Raw genomic sequence first — 20774 nt, forward strand, 5'->3', positions numbered from 1 at the left:
TGGGTAGATGAATCTACCGTGATCTCTGTTGGAAAAAGGCATATTAAAGTTGCTTATTTCTCAGCAGCTATTGTGTTGTTGACGACAAAATAAATTTATTCATATGAATGTATAACCTACTTATGCTTGGAATAAGCTAACAATTTGTCAATCTGAATTATACTTGGACAACTATTGCCTATTGGCTATTTTGCATTTGGCACAACTAGTAGCTAACCATCTAAATAAGTCAATCTGACTTGAATAATTGACACTCCAAAGTAATGATTTAGAAACCCTGTCACACAGTACATCCAACGAAAGGCCTATGGAATATTTGGGTCAAAAGTGTCAAATCTTTCAAATTGATAATAGAGCCCAAAGCCCAAGTTGGATGGTGACGCAGCTAAAACTCCGATAATTGGTTAAAAAAAAGATGCTCAACCATTAAGAGTCACTTCTGGGGTATTGGAGTAATGAGTTAATAAAGACCAGTAAGCCATCTTTAATTTCATTGGGTCAACGATGAATTTAAACTTCTGAAAAATGTTTGTTATTTAAGAAAATTTTCAAGAAATGAATCAATTATACTAAAAAAAATATATAAAAGAAAAGAATAGAATTAAAATATATTACTATTTTTTACACTACTTATTTACTTTGAATATTCAGCGTCAAATTTCTATAATATGTATATTTATTTTAATTTGAATTATTGGTCGATGTTGCATAATTATCAAAATCGAAATGAACCAGTCAAATTAGCATGTCAAATCAAAACAGAGGTGCCCAAGTGCCTGTTTGCATCGGGTTTTTTTTTCCCCCTTTTTGAGGTTAATTTTAAAACAAAATACTAAAATAGGGCTTCATATAAATATATTTCCAGTCTTAGATAGGCGAATAACGTGGCATGAGAGTCGTCCATAACAGGGACGACACATATGATGACGTGGCAAACTGTGAGAGTGTCGTCACACCAGTAGCCGACACTCATGACAGTGTCGTCCCATTATTAGACGACACTCATGAGATGTTGACATGTGTCGCTTAATGAAGTTGTGTCGTCTATTTTTGAACGGTTTTAGTAGCGTCTATAACAAAGACGACTCCAGTGCCGGCCCACGATACCCGATTTTAATGTGACTAGTGGATAAAAATTTTGATACATTCTTTTATCCAACTTCAAATGTGTATAAATATGAAACTTTCACATTTTAACCGTAAAGCTAAAGAACGAATAGGCTGCTGGAAAAGAAATTGTAATTAGATAGGCTGGAGAAGAAATTGCAAGAAGAGCAATAATAAGGTTAGATTTTTTTAAGCATTATAAATATATAATTTTGTTTATTGGCTATTAAGAATTTATATTTCGAATAATAATATTTATTTTATATTTGGATAATATTTTAAGTGTTAATGTTGTAATATAAATTTTTTAAGTATTAAAAAAAATTTAAATATTTGTAATTACAAATAAATTTTTAAATATAATTTTATTATATTATAAATTTGGCTTATTTGTAATGCAGGATGAATGAAATTGTTGTTATATTATATTCAAATAGTAGAATATATGAAGGAAATGAGGGTATAATTTTTGAAAGAGAGAAAAAGATAATTAAGATAGAACGTGACATCATTGAGCGACACGTGTTAACATCTCATGAGTATCGTCTAATAATGGGACGACACTATCATGAGTGTCGGTTACTGGTGGGACGACACTCTCACAGTTCGCCACATCATCATATGTGTTGTCCCTGGTCTGGACGATTCTCTTGCCACGTCATCCCCAACCCCAGACTGAAAATATGTTTATGAGTTCAGATTTGCTATGTAAGGATTATAAAGCACATTTTATGAAATTAAAGTAAAACAAATTCTAGTGTTTTCTACCAGAGAAGAGAAAACTAAAGACTTAATTGTATCGTAAGTGATCTTTATAATATATATACAACATTTGAAAAAATAGATACTCATACAAATTATTTGTGCGAGATTTTAAGATTTGATTTTTTTAATAAGACTATTAAAAATTAAGAAACCAGAACGAAATTTAACTAAGAAAAGAAAAGGCTGACATTATTTTATTAGTTAACATCAATTGAAATTAAAAAAATAACATAATTAGTCCTTAAAATGCATATAATGTTTAAAGATAGAAAACTATACAATTAACATTGTCACAAGAATTTCAAAAGTTATTGCTAGGAAAATTAATTTTTAGTTATGGGAAAAAAACTTGTCTTTGAATGTAAAATTAAATGAAATAAATGAAAAACATAAGTCCACGAACATGCACTGAAGGTAAATAAATACCAATTAGATACACCACATTCTTATTCTTATTATTTATTAAATAAAAAAGAGAACCATTTTTTGTCCATTTCTGACAAATAGTAAAAGCAGTTCTATTATTTATGGCTTTTTCCCCCTTCTTGTTTTAAGATTAGTGACCGAGTTTAGTAAATTTGTATGATTGATTGACTATGTTTAAACATAAGATTTAGTTGTTATTATCGTTGCCATTTCTTATTTTAAGATTAGATTTAAATTATCAATATAAAATACATAGACATAAAACTATTGCTGAAAGGAGGATATGTATATACAGGGCTTAATCACATAGACAACTTGTTTCCTGTAGCCCTTTCCATTTTTATTTTTATTTTTTGCAAGAATATTATTTGACACACATGAAATAGTTGGAGAGAAGCCATAGATAAAGAGAGAGATGTGTTAATGATGTGATAAAATTGAAAAAAAAAATATTAAAAAAATAAAAAAATGAATGTGCAAAATTATGTATAAAAATATAATAATTATTATATTTTCACTTTGTGCCATTAAAAATCCTATTACACACTGCAATCGCTTCGACTTTTCCACAGTGATTATTGATTCAAACCAGATTGTAATAATATGCTTTGTTTAGATAACTAGAATAAAATAAAAAAGAAAGAAATAGAGAAAAATTAAATAAAAAAGAATAAAGCAAAAGTGAATTTTAAGTTGAATAAAATGTGTTTGAATTGATAAAAAAAAAAGAGTGAAATATGAAACAAAATAATGCACTTAAAATTAAAAAAACTATAACATCCTTATAAATTTGTATTTAAAGTTTTTTTTACAAGAGTAAAATAGAAATAACAATAATGATTTTAGCCTTAGTTTGAGTGAACCTATGAATAAGTCATTGTAAAAGAATAAAAAATAATATAAAAATAAATAAAAATTCTCTTATAAAATAAAAATAATAATTTCTTCAAATTTTAGAAAATTTATATGAGAGTAACTTTTAAAAAAATAAAAAAAATTTAATTTTAATTTATGTAAATTTTTTATTATTTTTTATATTATAAAACTTATCCTCAATTTACTTATCCCACTTTACATCGTAAGGAAATCAACAGTTGTGGACCCTCTAAAATCAATCAATTTCCCCACCTTCTTTTAACTCAACTAAACTATTAAACTATATCAATTTCATTCGTTCAAATTCTAATCACTCATATTCAAGTGAATCGGAAGTTCATTAATCAATAAGGAAAATAAAATGAAGATAGTGTTTTTAGCCTATTGAATTTGAACCCATCTCTGAACTCCTAGAATCAAACATGGTATTATACTGTTAAGCAAAAACTTAAGGCATTGGCAGCAAGTGCGTACACACTGAATATATGTTTGAATTTGAGTTAAAATTTTTATAAATATAAATTTAATACAAAATTTATAACTAATAATATTGAAAAAAATATAGATACATTACCGATTAAATATAAATTTTAAACACTAAAATTTTATGTTTGGTTTCGTGTTTTAATTTCTTAAACATTCGTCTATCATTGATTTATAGTCAAGCATTAGTGAGCTACTCACTTTAAAAGTAATTTTAAGTAAAATATCCAAAAAACAATTTTTTACCCGAGTTCGTTTACATGCTATTTAAATAAAAATTATGTTGCTTTAAATGCATTCTACTCAAAATTAATTAAAGATCACGTTGCTTCAAATTCAATTCTATATAATAACGTTAAACTTAAACTTTCACAATATCTTTTCACATCACCTTTTCTCATTTTTTTCACTTCTCTCCTCATCCAAAAAGTATAGTTAAAATTTTAAGTATAAGTTTCAGGACCTAAATTCCCAGGACCTCCACGTTGATGCAAAAACTATAGTCAAATAAAATCTCCAAACATGCTCAACTTCTCAGAACCTTTAATGCGGATTTTGGTAGTACCTTCAATGGAGGTTCCAGTAAAAGAAGAAGGAAGGGTGGCAATGACAAACTATCAAACATGATATGAAAACAAAACAAGCTAATTTAAAAGTAAAACAAAAACTAAAGACCCTCTCATTTTAAACCACGGAACATCAAGAATATCCATTATAAAACTGTAAACATTGATCTTCAAGTCTTCAAATTCCTTCAATGCTATTATAATTGCAAGAGTGAAAAGAAAAAAAAATGTTCCCCACAGTGGCCCATGGATTAAGCATCCACCCAATCAAAACGACAATACAAAATAGACCTCTTCGAATGATTTCCAAAATGAACAATGAACACAGTACCAGATGAAGAAATTTCTTGGGGTCCCAACAACTTTCTTCACATGTTCTTTGTCCTCTGAGCTCTCTCCTCCTCCCAACCTGTGGTTAGGCTTCGTTTTTGTTCTTATAATAGAGTGAGATTAGTTGCATAGGCTGTTTTCAAGTCTTCAACACGTGAAGTGGCGTTGTTTTTTCGTGATGTACGGCACAAGCAGTTCGCATGAGACAACATTGGAGACGAGTCACAGATTGGAATTGACTATGTGGAGTATGGTTTTCCAAGCTGCTTAGGTTTCTTTGGTCAGGATATGGATTGGGTTAGATCAGGCTGTTGATGAATGCGAATAAAAAATATCCATTTGTATATATTATTTGTAAGTTCTAATTTTTAAAAGAAATAATTTTTACAAATAATTTTAAGCAAAATTATTGTTAGATTTTAGTTTTTTTCTATTTTAAAATTACATTTTAATTTATATTTTAAAATTTAAATTTATTTTAATTTATAAATTTTATCTTTTTAACATAATAAGATATTTATTAAAACTAATTATAACTTTTATTCATTTTAAATTTATATAAATATTAATTTTAAAATATTCACTAAATATTTCAAAAATTTAATGATAGCTGTAAAATATATGAAAATGGATTAATTAATTAAATCGAACAAAAAATTAAAATAGTAAAATTTATTTCTATTATTAAATTGAATCAAATTTATATTTAATTTTAAAATAATTTATATTTCAAATGAGAGGTGAGAGATATTAATAATTGTTAAAAAAGAAGAAAGTGAATAATGAGATAGTAATAAGTTCTTTATTTTATCCAATAATCATTATTAATGTCTCTCACCTTTTATAATAACAATTTTTTTCACTTAAAATGTTTCATATATATATATATATATATATATATATATATATTAGTTTTGATTTAAGTTAAAATTGTGATTGTATAATCGATAAAAAAAATTAAAAATGTCATTAAATTTACAATTTTTTATATAAATTTTGTAGTTTATATAAAATGAGTTTTTAATTTAAAAGTGTAAAATAAATAATAAATACGATTTATGTAAATTTTTTGTTAAATTGTATTATATATTGAAGTTGAATCATTTAATACCATCTAAATTACTTTTAATGGAGATGGAAGTTAATATTATATTTAAACCAAAACATATTTTATTACCTTTTACTTAAAATCACTTTAACCCGAACTACAAGCATCCTAAGACAATGGATAATGAATTGTTTATTAAAATAGCCCTTTAAATGTAAGAAGAAATTATTTTTTTTATCTTATTGAAAATTTTTCACCCTCTTTTCTATTTGTTTTTAAATAAGTCATACTTTACTCCTAATTTATCACGCTAATTATGCTTTTCACTTTAATATATTAAATTAAGACTTAATTTGGATAAGTTCTAGGACAATACTTTAAAAAAATAATATGAAGATCAGGTAAAACTTCTTTTGCAAGTTAAAAATAATATACTTTTTTCAAATTTTAAACAAGTTAAATAAAAAAGTTCAAAAAAATTGTAAAACATAATTATTTTACATACTTTTTTTCTTTACAAGTTTATATAAATTAATGATATATTATATATTTATTATGTTTTTATTAATTATAAATAATTTTTTAAGATAAAAAAATATTTAAATAATTTTAAAAATAATTAAATATAACAAATTAAAATTTAAAATTAAAATATGAAAACTAAAAGTGTAATTAATTTTCTCAAACAACTCTTATCTTTAGTGTCATTTTAATTCAATTTAATTTAATTTTGTTTGTTTCCGCTGGTTTTGGACCGAGGGATTTTAACATGATAGAAAAGCTATGGTGAGAACATTATCTTGCGGTTTGGGTGTGTTTTCATGTAAAGGATGGATTGTTTTTATTTCTTGTGATGCCCCATTTTGCATGTTCAAACACGAAATGACAACTGGAATGGAACCCGCAAATTGGCATCAGTGTGTCTAAATATAGTTCCTTTAAAACATTAAAGTAAAAAATAAATAATTAAGAGTAAGAAAAAAATAATATAATGATTTTTTAATCAACTTAAAAGTCTATTGTTTAAGAAGTAAAATATTAATAAAATTATTTTTCTTTATAATTTGTAATATGTATATCTTACAATTAAAATTGATTGAAAATGATAAGTAATTTATATTCTCTTACTATAATAATTTTTTATCACACTTTTGTTAATTTTATTTTAAAATTTTAATATTAATTTATATAATTTTAAAATATTTTTAAAAATACATATTTTTAAGTTTAGAATTTATTTTTAATTGTCTCATCTCTTAAATTTATGGTTATTAATATTGTTGATTGTTGATATTTATTTCAATATTTTTTAGACATTATGATATAAAAGAAATATTTTAAATAAAGTATATTTTAAAATTATTTAATTTTATTAAATATTTATTATTTTGATAAAATTATATATAGTTATTAAAAAAAATAAAATAGTTTTATATTTCACATATTTTTAAACTAGTTATTTTAATTTTAGTTAAATTTATTTAAATTTTTGCCCTCTTTTAAATTTATGTGAATAAATAATTGATTTAGGCATTTTCTACTTTGTTACAGAAGGAAATAAATGTTAATAAACATTGAAATTCAATATTGTCATTAATATTTTTATTAGTATTAGTATTATTATTTATTATATTATAATTAAATTAACTAAAAATTAAATTTTAAACCATAAATTAATTTAGAATAATACTTACAAGTTGATTCATGTAATAATATTAAAGAATTATATTTATTATATGACCATTTACTTACATTAGTAAGATATTAACATACTTTTATACTGTATGTATATAATTTGTTTTCATGTAATGCTTTGTGTTTCTTAATTGAATTTTATTTTAACGTAAGAATGGTTGTTCCTCGTAAAGCATAAAGACCTTTAATTGCGATATCCCTTTAATAAATTTAACTAAATAATTTATTGTTTATTTTCAATAACTTTATCTATTTTTAAAATATTTTATTATTTTAACACAGTAATTTTACCCATTAGTTTTAGAACAATTATGATTGGGCCGTAGCCAAAATTTATAAGATAGTTCATAGACTTAAAAAATAATTTTTAAAAATATAAAAAAATTAATATCAATATTGTCTCGTATAATTATTTTATTTTTAAAAATAGTAATGAAATATATTTAAAATAAATTTAGAAAATTAGGGATTGAAATGAAAATTTTAAAGATAAAAAATAATATTTATTTATAATTAAGTGCACATAATTTGTTTTAAAGATTGAATGAGATACCAAAGAAAGAAAACAAAAAAGACAAGAAAAAAAATCATTTTTAAATTTTTTCAAATATTTTAAATAACTGATAAGGTATTATTTATCATTTACTTTTATCTTCCAGTTAGTTTATAAGTTGCTACCTTGATTATATTTCTCTTAACTTTGTTTATTTATAATTAAAATTTTATTATGAAGTTTAATTTTATTGTATCAGTATTCAATTTTTTATACTGCATATCAACTTATTAGAATACATCATAAATAATATTTTTAAATTAATTATTATATAAATTAATGAATTTTATTAATATAACAATTTATGATTAGATGATTTTTTATTCTCAATATATTTAAATTAAATCCTTAATTCTAATATATTATAATATAAATATTTTTATTATAAATAAATTAAAAAATATATAAATACACCATTTAAATTATTTATTTGTACAAGTTAATAATTCTTTGAAGATGATTCGCTGTTTCGATTTTATATTTGTTATAAGCTTCCATTATACTTATCTTATTTACTCATGGCAAATCATAAATCTTTACTATAGCACTGATTATATTAATCTTATTTGTATGAATTAATTTTTTTTATAATATTTGTTTGAAGCACTTGAGCTAAACATTATGATAAAAAAAATAATTAATATATACTGACAGTATAAAAAATTAGACACTAATTATCATCAAATTAATATATAATGAAATAATATAGTATAAATATAGATTGAAAAGGACATGTGCAAATAAATAAATAAATAATATTTATAAAATATTTTAATCTAAATTAAAATAAATAAATTTTCACTTTTTTATTTTATTTATCTTCTTGGTTTAAAAAAGCAACACGTGTACAAAACATTCAGCACGACACTATCTCATTTATTGGCTATAAAATGGACGAATCAAAGGTCCTTTCAGGTCTCCAAATGGACTGAGTCGAGAGAGAGTAATACGAATGGTCTGAGAATTTGAGTGTGCGTACGAAACAAAGAAGAGAAGAAAGTGAAGAAGAATTGTAAAAAAAGGTGATAGAAAATTTTATTTTATTTTTTATTTTTATAATATCTTGAGTATGTAATTAATTATTATTTAATATATATTTACTATTTTTTAATTTATAAATTACCTTTCCTGTTTTTCTAACTTTATTCATTTGTAAATTATTATTTTTATCCAATTAATTTTATTATTTTACATTAATTATAAATTGTTACCACATCATTACTCTTATTAATTTTAGTAATAGATATCATTTATTCATATTAACTTTATCGTCAATTAGTATTTATTCATAGTACTCTTATGATTAGAAGAATTTTAATACTTTTTCACGACAAAAATTAAGAGAAAAAACATATAAATTTTTAGTATAGATATTTAAATTGTAGTAATATTTATAAGTCATTATTATAAATTCTTTGTTTAATAGCAAGTGATAAAAGAATCGACTTATCTTAATAACTTTTATTGTTATTTACAATTAATACAACAATTTGCTATCAACGTCAGATAATGATTAGTATATATATATATATATATATAAAGGCATATATTAAAGATTTTATTTGTTATTGAGATAAATGCACATATAATAGAATTATTGATATAATATATATATATATATATATATATATATTGTTGCAATAATTAAAAATGATTGATATAAATAAATTTATCGAACAGCTTTAATTCTTATTGTAAATGGTATAATTATTTATCAACATCAATTAATCATCGACAAATAAACTTATACTGTTATATTTACTTTTATGTTATTTAATTTTTATTAAATAATTTTATTTCAAAATTTGTTGTGAAATTAAAAATTTATATCATATAAATTATGTTTATAAAATTATATATTGATTCAAAATTATTTACTGTCCTATATATATAATTTGTCACAAAATATTGTTTTAAAAAATTATAAAAGTAAATAATAATTGATATGATTTATATTAATTTAAGATTTCTTTATACACTAATACATACTTGTAGACATTTATGCGTGTGTATGTGTAGAGAGAAAGAAAAAGAAAATGAAACGAAAGAAAAATCGATTGTGTTGACAAATTTAATATGAATAACTGATATATATACTCGAAGCAATCATTCTATAACAATATTTGAGGTGAACTTTTTAGGAGAATGACACTCGAACTGATATCAGTTATATAATTTATATTAACTGAGAAAAGGTTTAAGCACGAACGCCTTCGCCTTCAGATAGAACTCTAAGTTGCAGTTGGAATATGAAAAAGTAAAAATAAAGTTATTAAGGATATCAAAGAATGTTATATTGTGAATGTGTTATCATCAATGAAAATGTACAAACGCGATGATCTCTTTAGCATTTCACTTTATTTATTTATGTATTCACAGGGTATTCATCAGAGCTCAGGCGATCAATTTATCAAGATTTCTCTGACCAAAAGATGATCTCTTTAGGGTTGTGGCATCTGCTCCAAATTCTTATATGCATTCTGCTTCTGACTCCATCATTTGCTGAGAATGATCCAAAGGTAAATTGTATTTATCTTTAAACTGTTTTATAGTTCTTTGTGTTGCACCATCTTCTTCCTTCGCTTACTTTCTTTCACCCCTTTTTTCAATTGTTTTACAAAATATTTGTAAAAATCAAATTACAAAAACACAACCATGCACACTTTTGTGTTTCATTTTTTCTCTTTCCTAATTTTATCATTCTTTTTCGTCTTGAGAACTTATGTAAATATCTTTTAAAATTTTACTCTTAATTACTTATCTTTTTAAAATTTTTAAATCTGTTTTATACATTAAATTTTAAAGTTTAAAAGTTTGAACTGTTTTCAAATTTTTTTAAGGTTTTAGAAGAGTTTGGATTATTTTCAAAATGAATATAAAATTAACCATTAAAAAGAATTTTATTTTCTCAAACTTTTAATTAATATAACTTGCGTTTGAATGCCCTTTTTATTATTTTATATTATAACTTGCTCACTCTAATCATGTTCTATATGCAGACTTACATCGTCTACATGGGTGATAAGCCGAAGGACGTGGAATCTATAGAATCTCTTCACACTAGTATGGTTCAAGACGTCCTCGGCAGGTCTTATATACTAATACCTAATAATAGCTACACATTTTCTTTGGGGTGAAGAAAATTTTTAGAGAAAAGGAAAAGATATTTTTCTATCTTAAATAAATATATTTAAATTATTTTTTAAATAAAATATATAAATTGATATATTAACATAAATTTAATATATTAATCTTATATTTATTATCATAAATAATATATAATTTTTTAATTTAAAATTAAAAAATATCAAATGCGTACTTATTGAATGACTAATAATAATACTCATACGATGTAAATTAATTTAATGTATGTTCAGATGACCATTTATAATTTTTTTAAGATTATTCTAACTTTGTTGAATCAATTTTAGTTACAAGTGAATATTAAATGAATGATTTATATTTGAAACTACTAATCTTAAAAGCAGAGGTGTAATAGATTAGTTTGATTCAATTTTAGAGGAGAGTAATATGAATTAATTGAAATTAATTTAGTTTGGTTCAAATTATTCAAAAAATAATATTATTTATTTTTAATATCTTAATAAAAATATGAAAAATTCATAAGCCTAAAAAAAAATTGCATAAAACTATCATAAGAATGCTAGCAAAAGTAGTCAAGTCAGACGTCAATTAACAATTTGATTTGAACAACAGAACAGTGAAAGCACTGTAATAAAGGCATTCCTGTGAAAATGTTTTAATTAAAAGGTGTTTTGGATATATAATTTTTTGTTTATTTCCGGAGAAGAAGAGTATTCTTTATACAAAATATACTTACCACTTCAAATGACATATATCCATCCAGCAACTTTGCACCAGATGCTCTTCTTTATAGCTACAAAAAGAGTTTTAATGGATTTGTTGCGAGGCTAACAAAAGAAGAAGCGGAGAGAATGAAAGGTAAAATATGAATATGCTTGCCATTAATTCTGTATGCACTTCTTTATAATGTAATGTACACATTGTGTGACCAATCTCAATATTTGGCCAGAAATGGATGGTGTAGTCTCAGTTTTACCTAACAGAAACAACAAGCTCGAAACAACAAGGTCTTGGGACTTCCTAGCCTTTCCCCTACAAGTTAATAGAACAAATGCAGAAGGAGACATAATCGTTGGAGTAATTGATTCTGGAATTTGGCCTGATTCTTATAGCTTTAGTGGAGGAGGATTCGGTCCCCTGCCATCAAAATGGAAGGGCACTTGCAAGAACTTTACTTGCAACAAGTATGTAATGCTAAAGAAGTCTTACACTGAATAAAAATTAAGAAACTAATGGGGTTATTTAATTTTTTTTAATATATAAGACATTCATTTGACTATTTAATATAATAAGCATTTTCATGATGAAGTATAAATTTATGAATTATAAATATTTTTATAAATATAGAGAAGTTTGTATTAAGAAGCATCAGTAGAAAGATTATTACATGTAATAATGTTTTTATGGTTCCGTATATGTTTGCAGCAAAATAATTGGAGCAAAATATTTTCGCATAAACGGATATTTTGGAAACGATGATATTATATCTCCAAAGGATACAAATGGGCATGGATCTCATTGCGCATCAACTGCTGCTGGAAACGCAGTTAGCTCTGCAAGTTTATTTGGAATAGGGTCAGGAACAGCAAGAGGAGGAGTTCCGTCAGCACGTATTGCTGTATATAAAGTATGTTGGCAAGTGGGTTGTAGAGATGCTGATATCCTTGCCGCATATGATGAAGCAATTGCAGATGGTGTTGACATACTTTCCCTTTCATTGGGACCTTCAAGTGTGATATACCCAAACTATTTTGAGGACACATTTGCAATAGGAGCTTTCCATGCAATGAAGAAGGGCATATTAGTGTCTAAAACTGCTGGCAATTTGGGTCCAAATGCATACACAATCTCAAATACTGCACCCTGGTTCATTTCTGTAGGAGCCAGCACTATTGATAGAAAGTTTTTGACCAAGGTCCAGTTAGGCAATGGCGCAATCTATGAGGTAATATTCATTAGAAAAATCATGGATATACGATAACCAGATAATAATTTGTTTTATTTTATTTTATTTTACTTCTTTCTCCTGTTCTATTTTCATTTATTTTATCCTTTTTTTAATTATATTACTTATTACATTTTTTTTCTTTTCTTCTTATTTTTCTTCTTTGAGTAAGTATATAATCCACTCATTTTAAAATAAACATTTTTAATTTTTTTTAACTATTCACATATTAATGTGAGTGCTTAAAAAATAGAAGCTTGATTTTTTTATCCTTACATTTTAGTAATTTTTATTTTAGTTATTTTGAATTATATATATTTTTATTTTAGTCTCTATATTTTTGGATAATTTTATTTTTAGTTATTCTCGTTTATATAGTTCAATAAAAATTTGATATGTAACAACTTTTTAGATCACATCAACCATAATGACTAAAAACAAAATATAACAAAAATGCAAGAAATAAAAAAAAATACTATAACAAAAAAATTCCTAAAATTTGAAGAAACCAAACTAAAAATATATCTATATCACCAATTTAACACACACTAATTAAAAAATATATCAGCTAGTGAAACTTATTATAACTTAGGTAAGACCATATATAATGTCTGTTAATTGTCTGCAGTATACAGATGAAGATTTTTACATTATTATATAACTTCTATTGAAATATGATATAATAATTTAAATCATATAAGAAAATATATGATACATTAATTTATTCACCTTTTCAGAGCATACGATGAACTCAAAATTAAACCAATAATAAATACATTTTTAATTATTTATTCTACGCACTAACTATTCAAATATTTTTCTCTTGCATCATTCAAGCATTATCCCAACCAAAGAATATTAAGCTCATAGTACAACTCATCAGTAGAGCTTTGGGACATACAGCCAGAGCATGAATACTAATCACGCAATTTATTTAATTTGATTTTTCTAATTACTTCACATCGTTATTTAATGTCCACGTTTATATCCATTGAAAAGAGTACTTTTTTCTGTGTGTATGTTTTAATATTTTCTAAAGTATGTAAAGAGAGTTAAGAAGAGTAAAGTACGAGTGACACAATTTTGTTTTCCTTTCTCTTCCGATGGAAAAATTTTTAGGTGGCTACTCCACGTCACGTGGTATCGATCACTCATATCTCACGTCACATGTTTAACTTTTAAAAAAGTACATATGTATCATGTCGTTACTGATTGAGATCAAGACTATGCAATAATTTTTCCTTCCAATAGGCCTTATGCAAGCTTTTTCCTTGAATAACAAAAATTAGGCTATTAAAACTATTTTGTTAAAAATATATATAAAAAAATTATTAAGGAAGAATTCACTCCACATGCAGGGAGTTTCAATAAATACATTTGATGTCGGAAATACAAAATATCCATTAATATACGGAGGAGATGCACCCAACGTTGGATATAGTAACACCACATCCAGGTACCAACTATACACTTGTTAGTCTATCCTTTTTATTATTATGTTAATTAGTTCTAGTCTTTTTTTGTATTATATTTTTCTGATTCTAACATCATCATTACTTAGGTCTTGCTCGCAAAATTCTTTGAACAAAGCTTTGGTGAAGGGAAAAATCGTTTTGTGTGAAACCTATCGAAATCCTAAAAATGTGGATCATGCTTCTGGGGCTGCTGGTTTTATATTTGGAACTAGCAGCCCAAAAGATGTGGCAAATGTATTTACGGTGCCAGCAGTTCACCTTGACCTAAACGATGGGAGACTCGTATATTCTTATCTAAAGTCAACGGGGTACAAAAATTTTCAACAAAATCATATATATGATGTACATTTTTTTAATATTTTGAAGATATTGATTTATATGTTATTGATTGTTATAGAAATCCAACAGCTTCTATATTTAAGAGTACCGAAGGCAAAGATTCATCGGCCCCATACATACCTTACTTCTCATCTAGAGGTCCAAATAAAGTCACTCCAGATATTCTTAAGGTAACTTCAAAGTACAATTATACTTAATTATCCTTTTCAAAGTTGTTTGCTTATTCCAAATTGTTTTATGATTTTGTAGCCTGATATAGCTGCCCCAGGAGTTAACATTCTAGCTGCATGGCCTCCAATTGCTCCTGTTTCTGGTGTTCCAGGAGATAGTAGAGTAGCAAATTACAACTTCTTGTCTGGCACTTCAATGGCATGCCCTCATGTTACTGGAGCAGCTGCCTATGTCAAATCCTTTCATCCTGATTGGACTCCTGCAATGATTAAATCCGCACTAATGACAACTGGTAATAGTCTCCTTGGCACCAATGTAGATTGTAACTATCTATGTCTATATCCTGTCTTTCGCTTGAAAATAATGATACACATGCTTGAAAAGTAGCTTACTCTCTCTTTTTTTCTTTTTTATTATTTGAGAAAAAAAAAAAAACATAAAGTGAGAACCTCAAAGCAGTGGGTACATGGTCCTTCTCTTTATATATAAATTCTTAAATTGCTCATGTTCTATCACAGACTATTCACACTTTATTCCAACTGTCATTACTTATAAACATAAATGGAAAATTTTAATCAAGAAGCTAGTAAACTTCTATAATAAACACTTCGCACAATTTTTGTTGCAAAAAGAAATAAAAGAGTAACTTAATTCATTGACTTGATTGGATTCAAGTCCAAAAAATATACATAGTTATTTCAATTTTTCATGGTTCAATTTAGTAGGATGCATATGTTCTACAACCAATTTTGTTTGTTCTCTTATTTACAGCCACCGCTATGAGTTCTACACGTAATGAAGATGCCGAGTTTGCTTATGGTGCGGGGCAAATCAATCTCATCAAGGCAACAAGTCCCGGATTAGTCTATGATGCTACTGAAATTGATTATGTTAAGTTTTTGTGTGGCCAAGGTTATGACACAAGAAAGCTACAACTTGTTACCGGAGATAATAGCACTTGTACGCAAGCAAATAATGGAACTGTTTGGGAGCTTAATCTTCCTTCTTTTGCTCATTCCGTGGTTCGCTCAAAGAGTACTAGTGTCGTTTTCTACAGAACTGTCACAAATGTTGGATCGGCAACATCTACATATAAAGCTACAATAACAGCATATCCAGCATCATTAAAAATCACAGTTACACCAGATGTTTTGCAGTTCTCATCTTTGGGTGAGAAAAAGTCATTCAAACTTCAGATCGAAGGGAGCATTACTACAAATATTGTTTCTTCTTCTTTGATTTGGGATGACCACACTTATCAAGTAAGGAGTCCCGTTGTGGTCTATGTTCCCCCATAAGTTCTCTACTATTAACTTTGCCAATGCATAAATAAGCCACATGATTGGCAATGATTATGCTATTTCTTAGCTTTCTTTTTGTCCTTCCTAATCAATTTTTACTGAATAAATATTTTGGGTGCTTTGTATGTGATAAATAATGATCAAGTTTACTAATAGTTTACTTTTAACTAAAGATTTTTTCATTCATTATTCTTCTTGACTAATTCCACAACGTGGACGATCATCGGTAAGTTTAATATTCGTAAGGATACTAAAATAGATAATATTATTTAATACTTTTTATTAAAATTGATATAATTTAAAAAATATATCTTTAAACTATTACTTTTTAATATATATATATATATATATATATATATATAAAATATTTTTATGTGCATATAATATTAAAATTTGATATTGAATTATAATAAATTTATTCAATTTTTTTATAATTAAAACTGATTAGTTTAAAATTTTATAAAATGATTAATATATTTTCTATAAATATTTTTAAAATATAATCTTTTAAAATTATATATTAAAAATATTCATATAATTTGTATTAAAAATACTGAAATTGTTTTTTAAAGAATTGATTTTTATAAAATATTAAAATATGAATAAAAATTATCCTACCTAACACATCACTCTCTTTAGATAAGAATTTGATCTGTAATCCGTTAAAAAATGCAATGGTCCATCCCCTTTTTTTTTCTTTTTTGCCATTGAGCTTGAAGTATTAGACAAGTCCATTTAAGAATGAATTATCGAACTAGCTCCACTAAAGATTAAAAAAAAAAAGTTACAAATAGTTGGTGGTTCAACGAGTTGGTCAATTGCAAATTTTTCTCATCGTCACAGTATCTTATGTGATAATATCCTTACAATATAAGGATTGTGCAAACCTCAAATCTATACTTACTTCTAGTTTAAATTTAGTTTATAAACATAAAATTTTTGAAAAAAAACAAAAAAAACTCGGGGTTATACAAACACAAAGATTTATTTATTTTGGTCTACTGGATACATAAATTCCTTCTCCTTTTATATAGATGGGAGGGAAAACTGAACAAAATCGTAAAATTTATAAAAAATTATTAAAATAATATTAAATCAATAAATTTAAATAATAATAACAATAACAATAATAAATACATTTTATTTAATTTTTGTGGAAAAATACATAGGTCCGATTGGGCAACCGTTTTGAAGTGCCCTTGGCCCGTAGTCCGTAGAAACTTAAGTTGAAGTTGGTACAATAAATGTGGAACAAAAGAAAATAGTCATTCTTTTAAGAGTTCATTAACTTTTATTTAGAGCAATTTCATACATGATTTTACTCATAAATTTAATAATATATTAAAAGAAGGAAAATTTTATGTCATTAAAAATCTTTCCGTGTTAATTAATAAAGATAAAATTATTGTAATTAAGAATATTCATTTTATAATGTATTTCTATATCATAACTTTTGTAAAGAAAATAGATAATGATAACAATATAATTCTTTGTCATATTTTAAAGTATGCACTTTTAAAAATTTATAAAATTGTGACAAAGATGTCTTAAGCTACTTTGTCATAATATTACATAGTTTACTTTTTAAAAGAATTACTTATATTATTAAAATACGATTGCGAAATTTACAATAATTTTAAAGAAACCAAGTTCGATGAACACAACCTATCTTTTTTCTTTTTTTCAAAAGAGTTTAAAATCAAGAATAATATTGACAAATTTTATTGGGTCCCAACTCCCACCCTGTCTCTTCACAACTCAAATGTTTTTTTTTTTTTTGTGTACTCTCACTCCAATCAACTTTTCCTTAAAACTGTTTTTTTTTTAATTATAAAAATATTACTTTATTTTATTCTATTTTTTATTTTTAAAATTTATTTAAAAACAAAAATAAAAATAAATTAAAACTAAACAGGAGCTTACTTTTTATGTTTGTCGTCATGTCACCTTATCTTGAGCGAGGGCAATCAACCCGTGAAGGAGCGTTGTCCTCTGCTCTAGCAATGATGGGACGGCGTGAACCACGTTTCTTGGTTTTACAGTGAGAGTACAGTTAAATTTGACAGTAAGATTTGGTGTCCGATATTTCAAAACACGTTAAAAACGTAAATATAACAAAAAATTATAATTAACGACGGGTAGATTTCATGATTCAGATTATGAACTGGGTTAATTAGATCTGGTTGTTTATGAACGGAGAACAGGATGATTAAATGAATCAAAAAGGAAAATAAATTGAAAGTAGTCAAAATTAAATTTTAATGAAATACCTATAAAATATTATTCCCACTCCCAATTTGCTTTTTACGCAAAAGGTGGAGGTAAGTAAATAATAAAAATTTTAACTTAGTCTTCTCAGTTGGACCTACACTTTTTTTTGCAACTTTTCATAAAATAGAAAATTAATCAATTCTTAAATTAATTTAAGATTTTCATAAAATAAGTTAAGTTTGTATAATTTTATTAAAATAATAGTATAAATATTTTATTAAATTATTTTGTTTCAACATAAATAAAAGATGTTTACAAGTTTTGTTGATCAATGAATTCAATCAATTAAACTCAACTCAATTAAAAATTAGTAGGTTAATTTGGATAAACAAGTCAGTTCAACTAAAAATATTAGAACTCAATGAAATACAGATTAGATACAACTTTGTAATGTTAAAACTTAACATAATAAATCTAATAACCCATTACACATGGGTTTTTTTTTTATATTAATTTTACACTGTTTTAATTTTTTTTTAGTTTGGTTAAAGTGAAAAATTAAATATTGATAAATAATTTAATCTTTCAATTTTTCAATGTTATGTGTATTGTGAGATGAATATTAATATTAAACTTTATAATTTATAAGATGTTGTTGAAGTTTTTTTTTTAATTTGTATTGCTTAACTATTTATTTTTATGAATATTAAACTATCAGTACTATATTATTTTTTTAATGAATATTTTTATTTTATTTTAATAAATTTGTTAGTTTAAATGTTGCCATTAGATTATCAATTATACACAATTTTATTTTATTTTTATATATTGTTATAAGTGTCAATCTAACTATCTAACTCAATCCAACCCATCATAGTCAGATCAAATGAAGGAAAAATAAATTATCAAAACCAACTCAATCTAAATTATAAAATTTTAATGGAATCATATCATTTTTTATATCAAAATATATCCAATCTAACCCATGAACAATCTTAAACATAAATATATTTTTAAAATATAAATAAATATAATCAAATAATATGCATACAAATGTCTAAATTATATTAAAATTGTTATGATATAAAATAACCTAACAATTAAATTGATTAATCTTACATTTTATGAAAAATTATTTTATTTATTTATTTTTATTGCTGTAAAGTTTCTTTAGTTACATTTGTTAATTAAACACAATCATTGTCACAAGACTCTTTCGTCGACACTTAGAAATAAAAAATATTTGTATGCAGAACATCCCCTTAAAAACAACGCCAAGTCTCATCTATGCATGTGTGGACTCATTACCATTTTACGCAATTATATTCAATCTACCCGCTCATTACCTTTAACAACTATAGATTTAGACCGTTTATCACTATATAAGTTTGTCCAACAGTTTATGGCTATTTAAATAATTTATGTTAATTTCACTCCAACGTGTATTGATTTTAATCCTATAAATTATAACATTTATAAATTACAACTGTTGAAATATTATTTAACGTACTTTTATTAAATTTACGCACATAGTTTTGTTTGTGTATGCTCTTGGTCTTCTCTTTAGTTTGATTTCACACGTTGTTTCGAGTGATTGAAAGGTCTTTGTGTTGCTGTTATTGTTTGTTTGTGCAAGATGGACTGTATTAGTGTGAAAGGTACTCTGTTGTTCTATCTTTCTGTCAATGTCCCTATTTTTGCATGTTTGGACAAGAGATGACAACTGCAACCCCATGTTGGCATGACAGTGTTTGGATAAATTTTATTTTATTTTATGCTTATTTAAATAAAATAAATAAATTTTATTTATTTAAATAAAAACAATTTCTTTTGTTCCTATTTCATTCCTTCTACATATAATCATTAGGTGTAATTTATTTCTTAGTTTATATATATTCCAGAACAACACGGGGTGTCTTTGTCTTTTTCTCAAGTTAGAGGTAGAAGTTAAATTTCGAAGAAAAGAAAAAAGTATAAATTCTTTTTCTTAATAATAATTTCTTAATTTATTATTTTTAAATAAAATAATAAATTAACATAGATTTCATATTAATCTTTCATTTTTTATGAATTTTATATGATTAATTAAAATAAAATATTTATCTCTCATTCTTTCTCGTACGTACTTTTCTCTATTCTGAAACAATATATGTCCCTCACTATAGTGTTGAGTCCTTGGACATTAGTTTTGTTTATGATTAATTGATGTAGTTACGTTATAATAATTTCCACATAAATATCTTTAAAAATGTTCAAAACGTGGGTGCACAATAACACCATCTCATTTATATCGGCTATAAAAGGCGTGGCGTGGTTATCCCTTTCGCATACCGTGAGTCAATAAGTCAAGATAGAGAAATATGAGTGACCTGAGAAGC

The 20774-nt window shown here is 25.0% G+C and overlaps 1 protein-coding gene across 1 annotated transcript; it reads left to right on the top strand.

The window, feature by feature from the left end:
• Positions 1 to 10246: 10246 nt before the first annotated feature.
• LOC113845992 (cucumisin-like) lies at positions 10247 to 16299 on the top strand. Its single transcript, XM_027473779.1, has 10 exons — positions 10247 to 10368; positions 10849 to 10937; positions 11718 to 11812; positions 11904 to 12138; positions 12380 to 12899; positions 14258 to 14355; positions 14461 to 14682; positions 14772 to 14883; positions 14963 to 15176; positions 15656 to 16299. Exons 1-10 carry the CDS (start codon positions 10282 to 10284, stop codon positions 16180 to 16182), a joined length of 2199 nt encoding a protein of 732 aa, XP_027329580.1. The 5' UTR covers positions 10247 to 10281; the 3' UTR covers positions 16183 to 16299.
• The last annotated feature ends 4475 nt before the right edge of the window (positions 16300 to 20774 follow it).

The sequence above is a fragment of the Abrus precatorius genome, unplaced genomic scaffold (assembly GCF_003935025.1).
Source record: "Abrus precatorius isolate BTA unplaced genomic scaffold, Abrus_2018 Scaffold8, whole genome shotgun sequence".
In the NCBI taxonomy this organism is placed as follows: domain Eukaryota; kingdom Viridiplantae; phylum Streptophyta; class Magnoliopsida; order Fabales; family Fabaceae; genus Abrus; species Abrus precatorius.

Excerpts from the sequence above, each read along its gene's own strand:
- LOC113845992 (XM_027473779.1), top strand. The coding sequence starts at position 10,282 with ATGATCTCTTTAGGGTTGTGGCATCTGCTCCAAATTCTTATATGCATT. Across the intron at positions 10,938-11,717 it reads GTTCAAGACGTCCTCGGCAG|CAACTTTGCACCAGATGCTC; the intron begins GTCTTATATACT and ends ATATCCATCCAG. Across the intron at positions 15,177-15,655 it reads ATCCGCACTAATGACAACTG|CCACCGCTATGAGTTCTACA; the intron begins GTAATAGTCTCC and ends TCTTATTTACAG.